Here is a 19,015-nt window from a genome sequence, read left to right as displayed (position 1 = left end):
AGATTTCCTAGTTTTGCCTAGCCAGGAGACCCTTCTTACCATGATAATCTCACTATTAAAATGGGACGGTAGGGGTCGATTCCAATTCAGCCATTTAATGACCTTATGTTTTAGTGATTTGTAATCCTCGTTCTCCCCTGGTCTTAAGCGGGGAGCACCTGCTAAAACCACCGTTAGACTATTAGCCTCTGGTGGCAGGTCTGGTCTCCGTGGACTTGGGGCCGGCCGACCCGGAGATGGTGGGGGGATACCACCAGCTTCTAAGTTGCCGTCAATAATCCCCAGGTGGGAACTTTGAGAGGCAGAGTTTAATGTCTCTCTGGGCCTATTGGGTGTGTTGCAGCGCGGTACATGGTCTGAAACAGCCATTAATGGTTGTAGAGGAGGGGCAGTAGTCACTCTCTGGGGGGAGACTTTATTGTTACCCCTCGTACCTCCCTTTTTGGTAAGGTTCCCTGCGGGGGGATAGGGTCCCATATTGTTTGATTGCTTGCTAACTATGATGTTCAAATTAGTAAAAGCTGTTTCCAATAAGGTGAGCCTGCTCTCTACTTTTATCAGACTATCGCTAATGGGCTGTAAAAGAGAACGCAATAGCGATTCTAAGCTCCCTATAGCTGTAAGAGGGTTAGATGTATCAGCCACTGGGGTGCTTAGAATAGGGGCTCTAGTTAAACTAGAGACCTTTGAGAGAAGAGCAGTGGGAACGTTCTCATTATCCCTCCCAGGTTGGGGTACGAGTGTATGTTTTTTACCGAAATCTAGATACGTCGGTTTAATTTTCCCCCTGCCCCCCGTTGACTTTTTACTCCGTTTACTCGGTGGGGGCTTGTGCAGCTCTACCTCAACTCTTTGTTTAGGCTTGCATTTCTTGGCTGCGTGCGAGGGTGAGATTTGGGTGACCAGATTAACAAAAGTAGGACAAGCCTCAGAAGGGGTTATATCTGGGGGTTTTCCAGGGGCCAGCTCAGGGGAAGTGGGAATGTCCCGCAATAAGAGAGGAAAATCCTCAGGGGTCAGAGATTTTAAGCTCGGTGGGGGCGTATCATCCTCTTGGGTAGTAGGATACGGGATGATCTCTGGCAGGGGCGTATTCTTCAGGGAATCAATGGAGCGCCGCCGCTCAACCCTGCGTTTCTCCAGTGATTTTTCCTTACCCACATCATCTTTAGTAGGTTTAAAGTACTTGTCCAATGTCCCTGCATTACAGCCCCCTTCCCTGGCAGTCGGTTTGCAAAGTCCTGGGGAGGACATCCTCCTGGACAAGTTGTGTTTTGGACGAAAGGGATGTGGCCCGGCCCGGCCTCCTTTGGCCCCTGACGGCCACAGACGGCCCGCCCTTTGCCCGGGCTTAGCCCGCGCGCGGTCCCGCGACGCGGGGGGTGTCCCTCTGCTTTATGCGCCTCCTGGCGCCAAAATCTGGTTGGGCGGGTCTCCTGCCCCAAGAGGTGCTGGGAAATGTAGTCTTCTTTAGTCTCCCCACCGCGGCCGCGAAGGTAAAGACGCGGCGGCGGGAGACTGGAGCGCTGGGTGCAGGTCCGACGCGGGAAACACGCCACTGGTACGTTTGTATTTTTTACGATTTTAAACCCGCTCTGCCGGGGGTGTCCCTCTGCTTTATGCGCCTCCTGGCGCCAAAATCTGGTTGGGCGGGTCTCCTGCCCCAAGAGGTGCTGGGAAATGTAGTCTTCTTTAGTCTCCCCACCGCGGCCGCGAAGGTAAAGACGCGGCGGCGGGAGACTGGAGCGCTGGGTGCAGGTCCGACGCGGGAAACACGCCACTGGTACGTTTGTATTTTTTACGATTTTTTACGATTTTAAACCCTAGGTAATTAATTTGTTTGTTAAAGCATTAATAGAAGTGCTCAAAATAATCCCACAAGACCAATCCCATCTTGGGATCTCCTAGTCCTCAATATGCTCATCTGTTCCCTCTCCTCCGTTAAAGCCCATCCATGCTTGTCCCCTACAATTTCTAATAGACCGTGGTTTTCTTTGTGATCTCCTAGCTTTAGCTGTGTAGGAACCCTTTACACAGGTGCACAAGACCAAGTTATCCTTAAAACTCACCATTGTTTCTTGCCAAAAATTGTTTCTCCTTTTCATGACGCCCCCAATCCATTGACTTCCCTAGCTGCTCCCTACAACCAGTCAGTTGCAGAAACAGCGCTGCATACTTTAGTTGTTAGAAGAGCCACAATGTACTCTGTGGTCTATACTGTGGTCTATACATCAGGAAAACCAGACAAAATTTCCTTTTCAATCCCATTTCTAAACTTGTCCAGATGGATTGTTAAATGCATTAAAATCTGCAAAGATAAAGCCAAACACAAGCTAGTACATAGAGCACCTACCTTGCAAAAAATGTTGGCATTATGGCTTTCTAAGAAAACATCCCTCTCGCAGATGTAGGTAAAATTGTTATGTGGTCCTCTATTCGCACGTTCACTAAATCTCACTGCGTGGATAGCCAGTCCCAACAAGAGGCACTATTTGGACAAACTGTTCAGGTCTCACTTCTTTGCATGCAAGACATCGCATTAGGGGTTGGGTACTGCTTTTCAGTCTATACACAGCTTGCTATCTACATCTGCACATATGCACATGCTGCAAATGCACTCCTTTGCTTACCTGTAGCAATCTGGTTACAGCCTGTAGTGCTGTAGATTCACATGCATTTTAACCACCTCCTCAGAAGCAAACCTTGTGTGACTGTGTTGGTTCAATTGTGTGTTACTTATTCATACCACAGACGTTGTAATGCTTCACATTTGCACATGTACACTTGCCGCTTGGGGGAAAAAGACAATCTGAGGTGGAGTATGTGTCCTGCTACATTGTGGATTTCTGGGGAGGTTTCTGGGGAGGTGGTATTAGTTACCTAAAAACCGAAACCTCGTTTTTGAAAAATAACTTTCAATGTCCTAGCCCATCATTGTAAGGAAGGACTCTACAGAGAATGTGTATCGACAGCACAAAAGACTAAAAACAGATTGTTAAAGGTAGGCTACATTTTCAAAATTTCAAAGGGAGTTGACCCTAAGAAAATCAACATTGAAAGAGACATTTTGATGAAAGATGAAAAAGCTCTTGCTAAGGCGTATTTATATAAAGCATCAGGGCCTTTAAGAATTAAGAGACCATGGGAAGATACCAAGGCCATATAAAGAGAGAATGCGAGGCTGCCATTCTAGAAACACAGAATAAGGTTGATAAGTACATTCACCTTTACATACCAGAGAATACTGGGGAGAAAGAGGATATTCAAAGTGATATTTAAGAGAAAGATATTCAAGAGAAATAATTTGACCCTTGCCCAAGAAGACATCCCCTTCTGATATCATTACTGCATACCATTGAGCTATAAAAAGAGCAGCTTAAAGATCTGGGGTGCAAATGGAGGTAGAATCAATAGATTGATGCTTTCTCCTGCCAGCGTTAATCATTATACATAGTAAGTGTCTGTATTATCATTACTGTCAGCAGTGCTAGAACAAAGTAAGGATGTTTTCATGAAGCCAGCAAACTGCCAATGCATTTAGGTCACAAGTCATTAAAAAATACTAACCTTCACCACAAGATCCACCGTACATTAAGTCTCGTGGACTCCTCGATAGTATGTTTGGAATTGAACCTAAATATCCATTGCAAATGGGCCACCACCAGAAAGTGAATACTTGGAAGCAGTGGGTAAAAAGGCAGCAGCCCACAGTCACATAGTTAACAGTAATGCACTGTTAAATTGATGTATCCATCACCATTGGGAGGTGATAGAAGAATTATAGCACAGTCCAGAAAAGCATCAGAAAGGGCCAAAAGTGTAGTGGAAAAGGAGAGAACAGTAACTTCAAATGTGGCTTACACTGCATGAGACAGCTAAGCAGGAACTGATTTTGGTGTTAAAACCTGATGAACAATCTAATCGAATTGATATACTACTTGTATGGGAACACACTCTTGACCCTTTAGTTGATCAAAGCCTAGAGAAGATGAAAAAGGCAAACAAGACTTTTATAGCTATGCGGGTGCTGCAAGTAAGATCTTCTTTCGCCAAAGTGGTACACTTGACAGTAGGGGCCTTACAAGGCATCCCTTTTATGTCAATGTAAAGCCAAACCGAATAAAGTTATTTTCAAAATCAAGGTCAATAGCAACGAGCTATGCTGAGTAGATCAATGCATAAAGGAAAAGACACATCAAGAGGGCAATCAACAAAATGAACTCCCCAACAAATAAATTATTTCCTTATTATGCTCTGGAGCATGAAACACATGTTGGTCAGTGCTTAATTTGAAACGGTACTTTCTGGTGCTTGGCACTGGCATTTGTCAACATCTGCGCTTATGACAGCCTGCCACAAGGTGGCACTGGCTGGCTACATTAGAAGTGAGCACAACAGTTGTTTAATAACGGAATATACATTAAAATGACTAATGCCTACTGTCCAAGCCATCCTTTTAGCTTTGGCGGCAAAGAATAGTATACATTGTCACACATGTAGGCGTGTTATGGTCAGTATTTGTTTAGTTGTTGTGGTATGACGGCACCGCTGGCAGGGGCAATGGGTAGTGCACAAGAACCACCCACAATAAAACCAGACACATTAAAGGGGAGAACAGCTTCAGATCCTAGACTTGTAGGTTCAAGAATTCAGGAATTGTAATCAGGAAAGTGGATGAGATGTATACTCCATTTGCTTCCTGATACCAAGACCAACTCGGTATTGTCACTTTGCAAATAGATGTACCAGACTCTAACATTCAAGATGACACCCATTCAGGATGTGATTGCATCACTGAAAGAGGAGGACTACCTGGTGTCTATAAATCTAAAGGGCGCATATTTTCATTTCTCTATGCATTCTACTCCCCTAGTAAAAAGTGATTGTTATGAATTCAAAGTATTGCATTTTGGGATCGAACCAGCACCAGGATTTTTACAAAGACCTTGGTGGTGGCGGTGGCCGACTTAAAGAGGGAGCCAGCTTATGTATTTAGATGATTGTGTGATTTGGGCGAATTCTTTCCAACACTGTGAAAACAGCTTTCAGATGATAATCAACATATTGGACCAATCAGGGTTCAAGTCAGTGTGGAAAATAATACTCTACATTACTACAAAAAAAGAGAAAACCTTTTAGGGACAACTCCTCAATGCAGAGCACTGGCTTTTCTTTGACTGCACAGGGTGTCGCCACTGCTGGAACACACTTTCTTTTACCAAAAATCTTCCATGAGGAAGTTATTAGGGATTATGGCAACATGTATTTGTTTGATTCCAATTGCAAGACTGCAGTAAGATCTATTGAGAAATGGCTAAAGAACCAGTGGTCCCATTTAAAAGGGGACTGGGAGGATTTAGTGGCTGTAACAAGCAAATTGGGCACGGAGTTGAATGGTTGAAATGGCGGAACACAAACTGAAGGGAAGGCCTTTTTTCAAGCTTAGAGTCCACCCCATGTCATTATCTAAACACATGCATCATGATTAGTGAGGAGTACACACCTTTCCAATCCAAAGTTTGGGGGAAGAAGTGAAAGAAGCAGCAAGACACTTAAACTATCGCAAACGTAAGTCCACATTGTAGCTTTAAAGGCTTCCGAAGTTACATCCAAGAAAAAGTAGGCAAACAGATGAATGTATGTCGATACTTCGCATACCATTACTTCGCATGATTTTAGTTCAATGTTTTTACTTAGCATAAACCATTACTTCGCAAGTTTTAACTGCGCATGCATTTGTAACGCAAATAGTTAAAAATGTACTTTAAATGCTTTTATTCCGCATTCTATTCCTACGCATAGCACTACTACGTTTTTTCCTGTAATGGTTTATGCTAATTGAAAAAATCGCACTAAAATCATGCGAAGAGCTTTAGGGTGGGGACGTTTTTCTTAAAATTGGCTATTAACTAAATAAACGTGAATTATAAAAAATATCCTTTTTTTAAAACTCACATTTCATTCATTTTTCACAATTAAAATGTCCTTCACCCTTTTACAAAATGAGTCATCCCAAAATAAATCTTTTCAATAATTTATTCTGTGCACATGAATCGAACATACAATGTATATAAAATCTCAACACCACCCAAACCCTCGCTTAACCCTAATACACTACCCCCCTGCCTGGACCCTACACTCAAACACTACACTTGACTCCCCGACACTACCCTAAAACACTACCCTACACTACACAAACACGCCACCACTACCCTAATTCACTACCCCTGCACGCCCCTTCCCCTTCCCCCATTCTGCACCCTACACTCAAACACTGCCCTGCACGCCCGACACTACCCTAAACCCAAAAACACTACCTTACACTACACAAACATAACACTACCCTAAACTTTAAAACACTATCCCCTGCACATCCCTCCCTGACCCTCAGTCCTGTCCCTACTCCCAAACACTACCCTTCTCGAACCCCGTCACTACCCTAAACCCAAGTTACACTACACAAACACAACCCTTAAATCTTAAACACAACCCCCTGCACGACCCTAAAAAATACACTCCCCCACTTACCGCTCTCCCCTCGTGGTCCCTCTCCTCACCTTCACTCTTGGATCCACTCTTCTCCTTCAATCGCCTTAAGAGCAGCACGTCGTCGTTTGTAAACGGTAGTGCCTCCTTTTCCAAACAACAATGTGGATAGTCTGCTAAGTATTTCATTTAGCGAAGTAATGGTAATAGCGTAGTAACAGCATGCTAAGTAAAAGCATGCGTACTAAAGGTTCCTGCGAACTAAAAAATGCGCACTAATAGTAATACGTAGAAATGGCCACGAAGTAATGGTAGATTGCCAAACAGATAACACCACAACCAAGGGGGTGGAGGCATTGCTGTACCCACTTTTAAAATTGGCACAAGACATTTGGCAGTGTCAGTTACTATGTTTGCAGACCATGTATGAGATGAGAAAAAACTGATTCTGATTTTCAAACAGGAGTATCCCACAAATGGTAACTAAGGCAGGATGTAAACGCAAATTTCAAACCATCGGTAAAACCATAGATAAATGTATTAGGTTAGAGCAATTCATTTGTGATAAGTTGGTTCAAGACATCTGCATACGCATTTCCACCAATCCCATTAATACAAATAGTGGTAAACAAATTCAAGTTATCCAAGATAACACTAATATTGGTCGCACCCAGACTGATAAGACTAACATTTTCATTGCTTGAAAATGATTAAAGAGAGCAGAACCCCATATAAAAGGAAATGTTGTCAAACCAAGTGGTGTAGATATCAAAATTGGTATTGTAATAACTATCAAAAGAGTACATCTGGTTAGACGATGCTGGTCAGATCTTCAAATTGTTTGTGGATTGTGGTTTCATTAACATCTTTAAGCTATTGCAGCATGCACCAAGTGGAGTCAGTTACGTATTTTTATAATATCAGTTGTGAAAAGATTTCTAGAGGTGGCAAAGAGACTATACACTTCACATACAATCCTAGCACCGCAGGGGATCCTAAATGTGGTCCTCATTGGATTAACAAAACCAACTTTTAAAACAATGTATGAAATAACGTTGAAACTCCCTCCTCATAAAACAGCTTTCATTAGCCATTATATCATTAAGAAGAGTTAGTGAAATGTAAGCATTATTTGGCAAAGAACCCTACTGTGACATACATAAAGATAAGGTGGGTCTGAGAACACATCCACAATTCTTACCTAAAGTAGTCACTCCTTTTTATTTTAATCAAGTTATTATGCGATTTTCTACATACACATGCACAGAGCATTACCGATGTTAGGAAAGCAATTATTGTACTATATTCAAGAAACAAAACAGAACAGGGTTTTTTTGTTGCACACGCCCCAAACATAATTTGAATAGCCATATACAAAGGATAGGTGGATAGTATAGATTATTCAAGTTACGTATGGACTTTCAATCCACATAAGAAGCTAAGGTGGGAGAGACAGTTTTGTATTTGCCACTACTCTTATTAAATAACTCACCACCACTTGAAGTGAGTATCAATACGTACTCCAAGCACTGCATGTGAACTTAGAGGAGATTTCACAGTGCAAAAGAAACTAGTTACTTACCTGTAACACTGGTTTTGCTTCAAATTCTTCTTTATTCACAGGAAACTCTCCCTAAGGCAAAAGGGCGTAGGAAAAACATTAGAAATGTTTAGGAAATATAAAAACATTTTTTATCTTGGAGTACACACATTTTGAGCTTATGGTCAGTCAGATGTCATATTGACTTCACTCTGTTTGATGTCCAAAGTAAAAAAAAAAAAAAATAACTGCAAGCTTTTATACACTACAGACCCAACTACGTGAGGGCACAGTAATGCACAGCATGTGAATTTAGAAGAACTTGCAAATCCGTTGTTACAGGTGGTAATCGGTTTATGCTCCCTCATTTTCTCATTTGAAAAAGTGGTTTTCTATCTTGGATGTGTCCAAAGTGGTACTTAGTGGGGACTTTGTATGATCCAGCTGGTATTTTGCATTAGGAATGTTTCCTGTGAAAAATAACTTGATGTTCTCATTAAAAGCATAAGCATGGAACATACGCATGGTGTTCTATAGTCATTCCAGTGAAGTGGATACCAAAGCGCTTTTCCCACCTCTTACCCCCGTGCCCAGATACCTCAGCCAAATGCCTGAGAGGGTTTCCTGCCATTTTCATGAGGCCCTTTATCTAGACTGATTCCTTGCAGTTGAAGGAATCTTTTCACATTGACCCCACACTCCATAAGGAGCTTCACTGTGTCAGGTGAGGCAATTTATATAGATTAGAGTTTCTCCATAATGTTTAGACCGTACCCTTGACATTGAAACCTCTATAAGGCATTGCCATTTGGATGGTTCTATTAAAAAGTTAGTTTTTGATTTGCATTGCATGGTATTTCTTGGCAAATGTTCCAGGGCACAAACCCATGACATGACTCCCAAAGAGTTACTGATGGCATCAAAGCAAAGAGGTTGAATGACTGTTAGGCCAGGGAGCATCTGAGATTTGTCCTAGAGGTGGAAGCCATACCAGAAAGTGAGGCATAAGACTGAATGATATGACAAACATCTGGGTGGCCAGGCTATGAGGGCTAATTGTGCATTGGCACGTCTTCATGAGAGCCACGTGCCAAAGGGCCACTCAACAGAGTATTATATCACTGATTAACCACACTCAAAACCGTTGTCCTTCTGGAGGGGCAGTCCACCAGGAGGCAGTGTCTTCGGAAGGCCACACATCCAGAGTCTTGGTTACTTACATTGCACTGGGTTAAAAGAAATCACAGCATAAAGAGGCAGTGAAACATTCTCACTGCCAGAGGGCCACTCCACCAGAAGCTACCACTCAGTGAAGCAAAATCTCAGGATCCTATGCTTTTGAAGTGGCTAGTTCTGGAAAAACCCTCCACGTGTGTTGGTCATTAAACTAGGCAGCTATGGCACCCCAAATGCATGGCTCAAGAGGATCTTTTTAAATGCAAACATGTTCAGAAAGTCTATGAAGCACAAAGCTTCATAAGGCACAACACTGAAAGATCCCCACTACAATGTGAACCTGAGATATTAAGGCCTTACATTACTGTAGTTTTTTAACAACAGTGATATCATGTCGATGTCAGAAACATCCACAGCATTGGCAAGTTCAATGATAGTAGACAGATAACCACAGTTTGGTTATAATGCGCAAACCATCCTACGCTACAATATTTAAATATATAATTATATTGTTGTCTTGCCGAAAACCTAACCACAAACCTTAGTTACCAGTGGGAAAATAGTCTGTGAATATTGATCCATAACTGATCTCAGAATTGGCATTCCCTCCTCCTAAGGGACCACACTATGTAACAAAGGGGCTGCAAAATGGCATACTCCTATTTTCATGTTGTACTTGCAGTAATGCTCCCCATCAGTGAGACTCGAGTTCAAGGCACAGTTTACACCAACTATGTTTGTTCTGACTTTGAGTTTTAGATATTAACGGAGAATTAATCCATATTGTGTGAAGGTCTTGTGGTATAAAACCTTAACCAGAATCTGTTCATTAATTTTCAGTTGTCTTAAAGCAATTGAAACTTATAAATAATTGATGTTTTTCTATAGTACAGCAGGTGCAGTTTGTACTAACTGAATTGAAGTAATTTTAAAAGTTTCATAAAGTTAAACCTAATATACCTAGTATGTTTACTCCTTTTGAATTAGGACTTTGTTGTACAATTATTCATCAACGTTTTGGCATGGACATATGCTCTATGCTGTGGTGTATTTATAGTGGTAACCGTACCTTCTAAAAGTCAAATTTCTTCGCCTCAAGACAAAGCACCGAAAACTTAAGTATTTTCTTCAAGTATGATTTCTTTTTTTTTCTGCTTTATACTGGCCTCTGGTGGCCAACATTCCATAATATCAATATCTAATGATAGTATTAGAACTCTGCTTGTGTGTACAAGAAGTTTAACTGTCCGAGACTCGGACCGTACCATCTCACAAATAGAACTCAGATAGCTTTTATAGCTTCTAACCAAATGTCACTGAATAGGAAAATCAAAACTCTGCTAGATGGAAATGGTGATTCTAACAATGGAAGCTGCACAACCATTGTCTGTAGAGCTTGCCATTATGGCTCAGAGCTTACAGCCTTTTATCGCGATATCCTTTCCATTCTTGGTTCAAACTATTTTTTTTAACTTGTGTACTTGGTGATTACAGTCTCACCAGCTTGTCAATGCAGACAATGATATTTCTTCTATGCTAGGGTTCTAAAATGAGTAGCTGATGAGCTACTGGTAGCTCGCCAGCTACCTGTAAATAGATTTCCAGTGTGCAGCCCAGTCAACTAAATTAGAAACTTGTGCTTGGTTGAATTCATATATGTTTACCAAAATTGAAAACCATATATTTGAAATGAAAATGTGTGCATTTTCAGAACTCTTAAGCTGATGTGTGGAGACAAATGGTTGAAATTTCAAAATATATATAAAGCTGATATTTGAGTGTGAAAAATCCAACAGAGATGGTAATATTTTTTACTAATATTATTAACGTGGTGGCACAGGCATTACACCTGTGGCTGTTATGTATTACCCATGAAGAGGCATTCTATATTGGCAAAATATTTTATGTTACTGCTAGCAGCCGGTCCTGATGCACTGAAGTAATTACTGATGGTAATTTTTGCATATGGTGGCCCCTAATGTAATGTTGTCTGATGTGATAACTATTACATCTCAAATATTATTAGTTCAGGAGAATTTTCATTAACCATACGTAGCTCTTCTTATAGAAAAGGTTGGAGACCCCTGTCCTATGCAGTCTAGTGGACGGACAATTGTTTTTGGAACCTCTCAAAGATGCATGAAGACTAAAAGATGGCTTGTGAGGAAGTAGTATTTTTGTTTTCATGCTCAGATACCAAAAGCAAGCTTCTATTTTCCAGGGTTTTTATAGCAGTCCACATCACTTCTTAACTGCTTACCCCCGGGTTCAGATGCATATAGTGCCCTCCAGGCTTCAGAATGTTGGAAAAAGTGGTAATTTTCTGGTTCTCAAATACCCTCTTGTAGCCCAGTTACACCAATTCCACCGGCATTACTGAGATAGTTATGATCAGTGCCCTCCAGGCTCTGAGAGTATGTTTTATTCTTGGCTGGATGTTCTAATCTGGCTTTCAAGTCTCACTTACATTTGCATTTAGCGGATGGTTGTTACAGCATGACCTACAGTTCACTTGCCCGTGTTAGCGACCTGGTTGTGGCTTCTAGATGGGAAAGCGATGTCTACAACTAACCTGTAACATAATGGAGATATTTGGTGGTTGGCAGCAACATTTTTCCTTGGATGCCTTCGCTTCAACCATCATAAACACATATTGGATTCATCTTTGACAAAGATCTCTCCTTCAGTTGCCTGGTTAATGCTATATCTTTGTCCTCCCACTCAGCTGTGGTCCTGCCAAGTACCATTCCTAGTATGCTTTAATCTGAGCTGCAAAATCGTCAAGCTATTAAGCAGCCGCTGCCCATGCAGGTAAGTGCGGTGGGTCGGTAGGGCCGGGTGGGGGCGGGATTTCTACAGACGACCACAAGGGGAAGTTAAATAAATAATTCATTTTCTCTCGTGGTCATCTGTCGAAATCCACCCCAACCAACCCTACCGCCCCACCAGTTTTACCTGCACGGGCCACGGCTGCTATTAAGCCTATCACATTTGCTGAAATATTACTAGACTATGAGATCAGGTGGTCGATATACAGATATTCTCCCATTTGCTGAAATCACACTTTCTCCAAGTCCTAATTCAATCACATTTAGTTACTGGAATAGTTAGGCTGCAATGGGCCCTAACATAAGCAATGAAAATAAGCACCTCGCCGTACCTGTTAGGTTGTAAAAGTAGAAGTGCAATGTGCACTCAGTCACATGATCCCCGGTGCCACTGCACCTGATGCATCGATAGCCACACTCCTGCAACTGAGCCACCATCTCCACATTGGTGACACTTGGACAATTCAGGGCTACTGAACACTCACAACATATGTGAGCTACCCTGGGATAAGCGAGAGAACTTTGTAGGAGCTTGTGGCATTTCCCACCTTTAGCTTTGGCATGTTTTCTAGCACCCTTCGCTCAATAGGTGTTCCCACCCCACTTGTGTAATGTGGACAACTTCTAGGGCTTAAAAGTACAGCGGTTTTGAGCAGGTATCCGCTTGCCTTTAACTTCCTTTTACTTGTTGATGGCTATTTACCTGACCATTTACTTCTGCATGATATTAGAAAAGTGCAAGTTTAATATTTTATAAACATTTGCTAAACCATTACACGTGTTTGTAGAAAAATACCATTTGATCTAAAGAGTTTTAGAACGTTGGAATACTAGAAGAGCCGCTGAAGACACTGGAGTGGCTCGGGGTTTGTTATGGCTGGTATTTGCCTTTCTCTCCACGATTCCAATGTTTGTCTTCCTGTTTCTTTCTTTTTAATTTTGATTCTGCCTTCAGTGGGTGGAATGTTCCAATTGCTTTATAGCCCTTCTGACTCAAGCTCTATCGGTTGTTAAAGGCCCTTTCCCTCATTATAGTCCAACCTTGGGGCTCATGCCTATAACTCAGGTTCAGGGCCTTTAACAAGCGCTATAACCCTCGGCAGTGGGCCATAAGGCTTTATTATTGTCAAACCTGCATAGTTGCTAGTTCTTACTGTAATCTCGTTGTTACATCATTCTGCTTTGTAGTACATAGCATGCCTTGACACGTTACATGCCTTACCCCTTAAATTAATTGGACTGCAAGTCGTTAGTTTCACAACACAATCTTAGCCAGACCAAGCATTGATTTTAGAAATTAAGATGTTAACATGAAAATAGCTCAACTTCATCACATTGTTAGATGAACATTCCACTATACCAATCTAAGTTGAAAGACTACATAGGTACATTTCAATTGGTGACTAGGATTGTGCCATATCTCACTTTCTGTTAGATATTTCTGTCAGTCGAAAATGATATTTCCTAATAAACAGGCAGTTTTCAGAGTTCCACCAATTTTACAACAACAGTATTTCCTGTGTAATTTTAACAGGTATGTGTATAACATTGTTCTTTTTGGACTTCTCCTAGTTAATAACAGATGTAGTTTGTTGAAATTTGAAATCTTGTTGACTTAATTGCTTATCGAGGTTTATTTCTATCTTTTATTGAAATAGAACAAAGGACAACGCAGCAGGGACAAGTCTATTTTTTACATACCCAGACCGGTGTAAGCACCTGGCACGATCCAAGAGTACCTAGGTATGGTCTGTTTACAAATCACTCTGTGTTGTGTTTGATTTTTGTTTCGCAGTTTAAAAATGTAAATGATTAATGGTTAAGAGAACAAATTAAATGTGTTCTTTATTGTGATTGCATTCTTGTTATTATAGTTTCTTGCGGTGCTCTTCAGTTCTTTTCTTCTACTGGACAGACCATAGTATTATAATCATGAAGTACCATGAGCAGGTGCCTGATCATTTAATACAAATTCTGAATCTGTAATCATTTAATAAGAGTCTGTGAGATTTCCAGAAAACATTATACGGATTTTTTTTAGGTTTTGTTTTTGTGTTATCTTTGTGATAAAAAAAAAAAAGAAAATTCTATTAATCAAGTCTGGTAATCATCAGGTTAGATTGGTTCTTTGAGGTCAAGGATGTTTTTGACTCTTATTATAATCAATGGAAAAGGAATATTACTCTGCCCTTCACTGCCATGAGATGAAAGTTGAGTATTGTCATTTCTTACTATCATTGTGGGCCCCATGTTATGAAGTCACAAGAATGTCAACCCTCTAAAGACCATTCATCTGGCACAATTTCAGTTTTGTCTTTCCTGCCATGGATGCTTAGTTCTCCAGTATTGAATCTTTCAGTGTTTCACAAGCTTGAATCTTCCCCATCGCCTAGGTGGGAGTCTCACCGTAATTATAATGAGCAGAATAGAGGAAAGCATTGCAAAGCAGAACAAGCAGCTTTGCTAACAAATTCACATCATTTTGATAAGAACCAAACTTCGTCCAATCAGGAAGCAGCTCCCGAGGCACCTCAAGGGCTACCATACCTCTGATTTCCCAAGGATTGTAGCTATTGCCTCACTTTCTTTTCAAAGACTCTTAAAGACAGTGAGAACAGGTTCCTGCTTTAGGTTCAGAAAAAGTTGTTAAAGGAAAACCCATCATTAGAAGATAAAGGTGAGGGAACATCTACCTAGAGAAAGGGAATCCTCTCTAAAACAAATTCAGAAGGGTCGCGAAAAAAGACTTCTGGATAAGAATCCTGCCTTAAAAGGGGAAAAACAGGGAGTCAAGAAACACTCTTCCACCTCTGGGAGTCCTTGAGAAATCAGAATGGAGACGGTTTATTGAAGGCACTATCTACTTCTGAGGTGAGAAAAGTGTTCACAAAAAAGTTAAAACACAGATTTACGAGAAGCACCCAAAACGTCTTGGAAACCTTTCTAACCCTATAGAATTTGTTTATTTGCCACGTTCAACTACAGAGAATATATTTTTCAGTTTCCTGACAGACAAAATGCCATCCCTATTTTCTGAATTTCTCCATCTGTGGGAGACAAAATGCTCAAGCAGACCATCACACAATCTGTATTGTGTACCTTCCTTCTTCTCCTAGTCCAGAATCATGTGAATTCTGCTTGAAGATGTCCTAGAGAACTTTGAAGGCCCTGCAGAAGATAAGACCACATGGTCTACAGGAAGATCAATACAGGTGTGAAGAGGCAGAGTCCCGGAGATCTGAGGTACCTAGAGAGGGTACACTCCCTACATCTGCTCATTCACCATTTTCCAGAGATCTGCCATGAAGACGAGTGCCACTGCCCTACTTGGACGGTACGATAGGTCCATGTGGGAAATCCTTAACTTCTGTCATGGGCTGGCCATTTGTTGCTCTGATTTACCGGATTGAATCTGAGATTCAACAAAGGATTTCAAATCTGCCATTATCTGGTACCACTCTTTTTGGCGTCCAAGTAGATGACGAAACACCGTTTATGTTGGCAGAGTCAGAGACACTTCATACTGTTGGCCTTGTAATACATAAGGAGTACAGCAAATATCAGTGCAAACCTTATGAATAGCATTACTAGCAAAAAAGGGTAAAGCCCTTCAGTTGCCCTAGCAATTACACCTACTGCTGCAACATCAAAACTACTTACTATGTGGACACCTGACAAGTCCACAAAAGCAATGAACATCCTCCAGATACTAGCTGCTGCTTGAAAGACCTTCCAAACAGGGACTTCTCACTCCCTCCCACGCTTTCCACTCTGGTAGGGGTCTACTTCAGAAAGCATCTGGACAGCTGGAAGTAGTGTAGAGCTTCCGCCATGCTCCGCAGCTAGGTTTCACTGCCGGAGGAGGAGGAGCCGAGGATCGCGGGCTTTAGTGCTGGGATGCTAGCATGAACACGAACGCAGCATCTGCAAAACCTAGGGAGGAAAATGGTGCCGGCTGTCTTGCCTTTCTAAATCAGCCTCTGAGAGCGGAGTGGTTACGGCAGAGAGAGGGGGGAGACTAAAATCTTAAAAGAACCCAACACCAGGATTGAAGGATCGAGGATAAAGACAACGTGGACAAAAAGAAAGGAAAAGGTACTGAAGTCTCCACCCCCACCTGATGACGTTTTCGAAGGAGCTGTGAGGGAGCTATAGGAAATACAGGGAGTGGAGGAGGAGTATGACACCTGGTCACAACTAAGATACAACCATGTCTAACCTGCTTTTTCTTGGGCTTTGGTAACGTGACTCATGGTGAGAGGCGACTGAAGTACAGATGTAGGTACAGGTGTAGGTCTAGATGTGGATTCCTCTCTGTCCTCCGCTACTAAGCCACCTGTATACCTCCTTGAGCCAGTAACCAGCAATCATGAGACCAGGCTGTGTGCCCGATTGAAGCTGCCGATGTGATGGCTTTCGGTGAGTCTTTGATCAAGGGAGAGTAAATTTGATTTGATTTGCACATTATTTCTACACTATTATACTCTCTCCTACTCTCCCCCTCTCCTCCCCTTATTGTTCTTTTCAGGCATCTGTTTTCCTTACTCAGTGCCTAGTACTCTGGACCTGTGCTCTGTTTTATTTTTATTATATTTATACATATATACAACGTGCATATAGAGACACAACCAGCCTACCGGCAAAAAGAGCGGGAAGCAAGGGGCAAGTAGAAGGAGGAGTGGGTGAGGAAAGAGAAAGGAATCTTCATGGGGACTAGGCTGGCTTGTCCAATGATATCTGATCAATAATGGATCACAAATGAGTTTGGTACAACAGTACAACGGTTGATTGGAAGATAAAGGGTACCGAGAAATTGGAAAGTGGAACAAATAATAAGGGGTGTCAGACAACTCAGAGAGCGAGCTCTAGGCTCCCCCTGAGTGGAGAAGGGCAAGCTGGTTGCGGAAGCGGTTCGCCTACTGCGGATGCAGTTTCGGATCGACTTGTGCTAACTCCGCGTTCGCTCCCCCATTATCAATTAGTCAAGCATTGCGAAAGCTACGATAAATACCAATAATATGTGCAACGCACACTCAATGAAGCGCATATCAAGAGATCCTTCAGCAGCAAAAAAGAAAGACCACTAGGAGGAAGAAAAAATCCAATTCCTAATAACATAGCAGGCTTTGATCCACGCTCCTCCAACCATTCCACTCCTTCTCCTGATCGTGCGAGGCACAGATAAAGGGGACCGAGAAATTGGAAAGTGGAACAAATAATAATGGGTATCAGACAACTTAGAGAGCGAGCTCTAGGCTCCCCCTGAGTGGAGAAGGGCAAGCTGGTTGCGGAAGCGGTTCGCCTACTGCGGATGCAGCTTCGGATCGACTTGTACTAACTCCGCGTTCGCTCCCCCATTATCAATTAGTCACGCATTGCGAAAGCTACGATAAATAGCAATATTATGTGCAACGCACACTCAAGCGCATATCAAGAGATCCTTCAGCAGCAAAAAAGAAAGACCACTAGGAGGAGGAAAAAATCCAATTCCTAATAACATAGCAGGCTTTGATCCATGCTCCTCCAACCATTCCACTCCCTCTCCTGATCGTGCGAGGCACAGGGCCCTGCGGGTTAGAAAGATATAAAATGGATCTGGTTAAAAACATTAGTAAGGATAAGGATAGCCTTACAATGGATACGACGCCCTCAGTAGGCGCTTATTCCGGCACCACATCTAAAGATATGAAGACATTTGGAATTCCTGGGGGTAAAGACAATCAACAGGGCACGCGCCAGAAAATAGAAAATAAAGAAATGGGGAAATCAACTCTCTTCTCTTTGGGAGGGCAGAAAACGACGGCTACATCTAATCTCCTCTTACCGAGCCCTCCTCACTTGATACTCACAGGGGCTGATTCCAGCAATGTGATAGCAGAACAAGATATATCCAAGGACCAAACAGTGGCAGCGGCAGCTCCAGTGGATCCAGTACAATCCATCATGCCAGAGGGAGAAACGGCAATGATAACCATGCCAGCCAATCCTCCTCCATCCTCGACTATTGAAGTTACCCTAAATCAGATATTATGTGAGCTTCAGGACATGAAGCCCTCCCAGGAAATAGCCCATCAGAAGACCAATGAACAACTAGGCCAGCTCAATTAAAATTTTCATCAGCTTTCAACTCGTCTGACTCGGGCTGAGCAGAAGGTTTCTTCACTAGAGTCTAAACATAATGATCATGGAATCAATTTGAGTAAATTGCAGACAGAACTCGAGGACAAGCAACTGAAATTAGACGATCTGGAAAATCGAGCCAGGCGTATAAATTTAAGGTTTACTGGGATTACTGAAAACCGAGAAGCGGGCAAATCGCCAGTCCAATTCATAAATGAATTAATATGGAAAGTGGTTCTTCCTGAAAGCACCAAAGACATTGGGGACTTGACCATCAATAGGGCCCATCGAGTACCAGCAAATCGCCCTTCCAAGAACAATTCTAGTTAACTCTGGTGACTGCCGAATCAAAGAACAGACTCTATCACAAGCATTTCTGGAAAAATAAAATCATTCACTTCCCTAGAGAATTTCACTTTAAGAATTTATTCCGATATGTCTATTTTAACTACGATAAGTGTTTGTGGGAATGATTGACGGATTTAAACGCTATAATGCACCAGCTGGGATAATACAGCAATCCATGCTCAAATTGTTGTTCAAAGGGAGGTCAGATATATTTCAGTCAGTAGAGCGGGCCCGTGATCTCCTCCATTCAATTAAGGAAGGGATAGAGAGAAGAAATAGCAAGTAGTATTTGGGTCAATACAGGAGGTCAATAAAAGAGAAATAGAGGGAGGGGAAATTAGACAAGATCATAATTATGTGTCAGGTATGCCCATCTCTCTTGTTATAACCCAGTGACATTCCCTATTATTTGGCTCCTCAGGCAGCCTTTTCCGGGGGCGAGGCGTTTAGTACCATGCCAAGGTACTATGGTACGGGTAAGGGGGGGCTCACGGTTGGGAGGGATCCAGGGCGCACG

At 42.1% G+C, this 19,015-nt stretch overlaps 1 protein-coding gene across 1 annotated transcript in view; it reads left to right on the top strand.

Moving 5' to 3' along the window:
• Window positions 1–19,015, top strand: part of SMURF2 (SMAD specific E3 ubiquitin protein ligase 2) — a 1,110,500-nt gene that overhangs the window by 668,855 nt on the left and 422,630 nt on the right. The window contains exon 9 of the mRNA XM_085617253.1: window positions 13,689–13,773. Within this exon, the coding sequence (XP_085473379.1) occupies window positions 13,689–13,773 (85 nt within the window). The remainder of the gene's footprint in view (window positions 1–13,688; window positions 13,774–19,015) is intronic.

This window comes from Triturus cristatus, chromosome 7 (assembly GCF_964204655.1).
Source record: "Triturus cristatus chromosome 7, aTriCri1.1, whole genome shotgun sequence".
NCBI classification, from domain to species: domain Eukaryota; kingdom Metazoa; phylum Chordata; class Amphibia; order Caudata; family Salamandridae; genus Triturus; species Triturus cristatus.
Note: the sequence above shows the minus strand (reverse complement) of the source record. Positions and strands in the feature narration are given on the sequence as shown.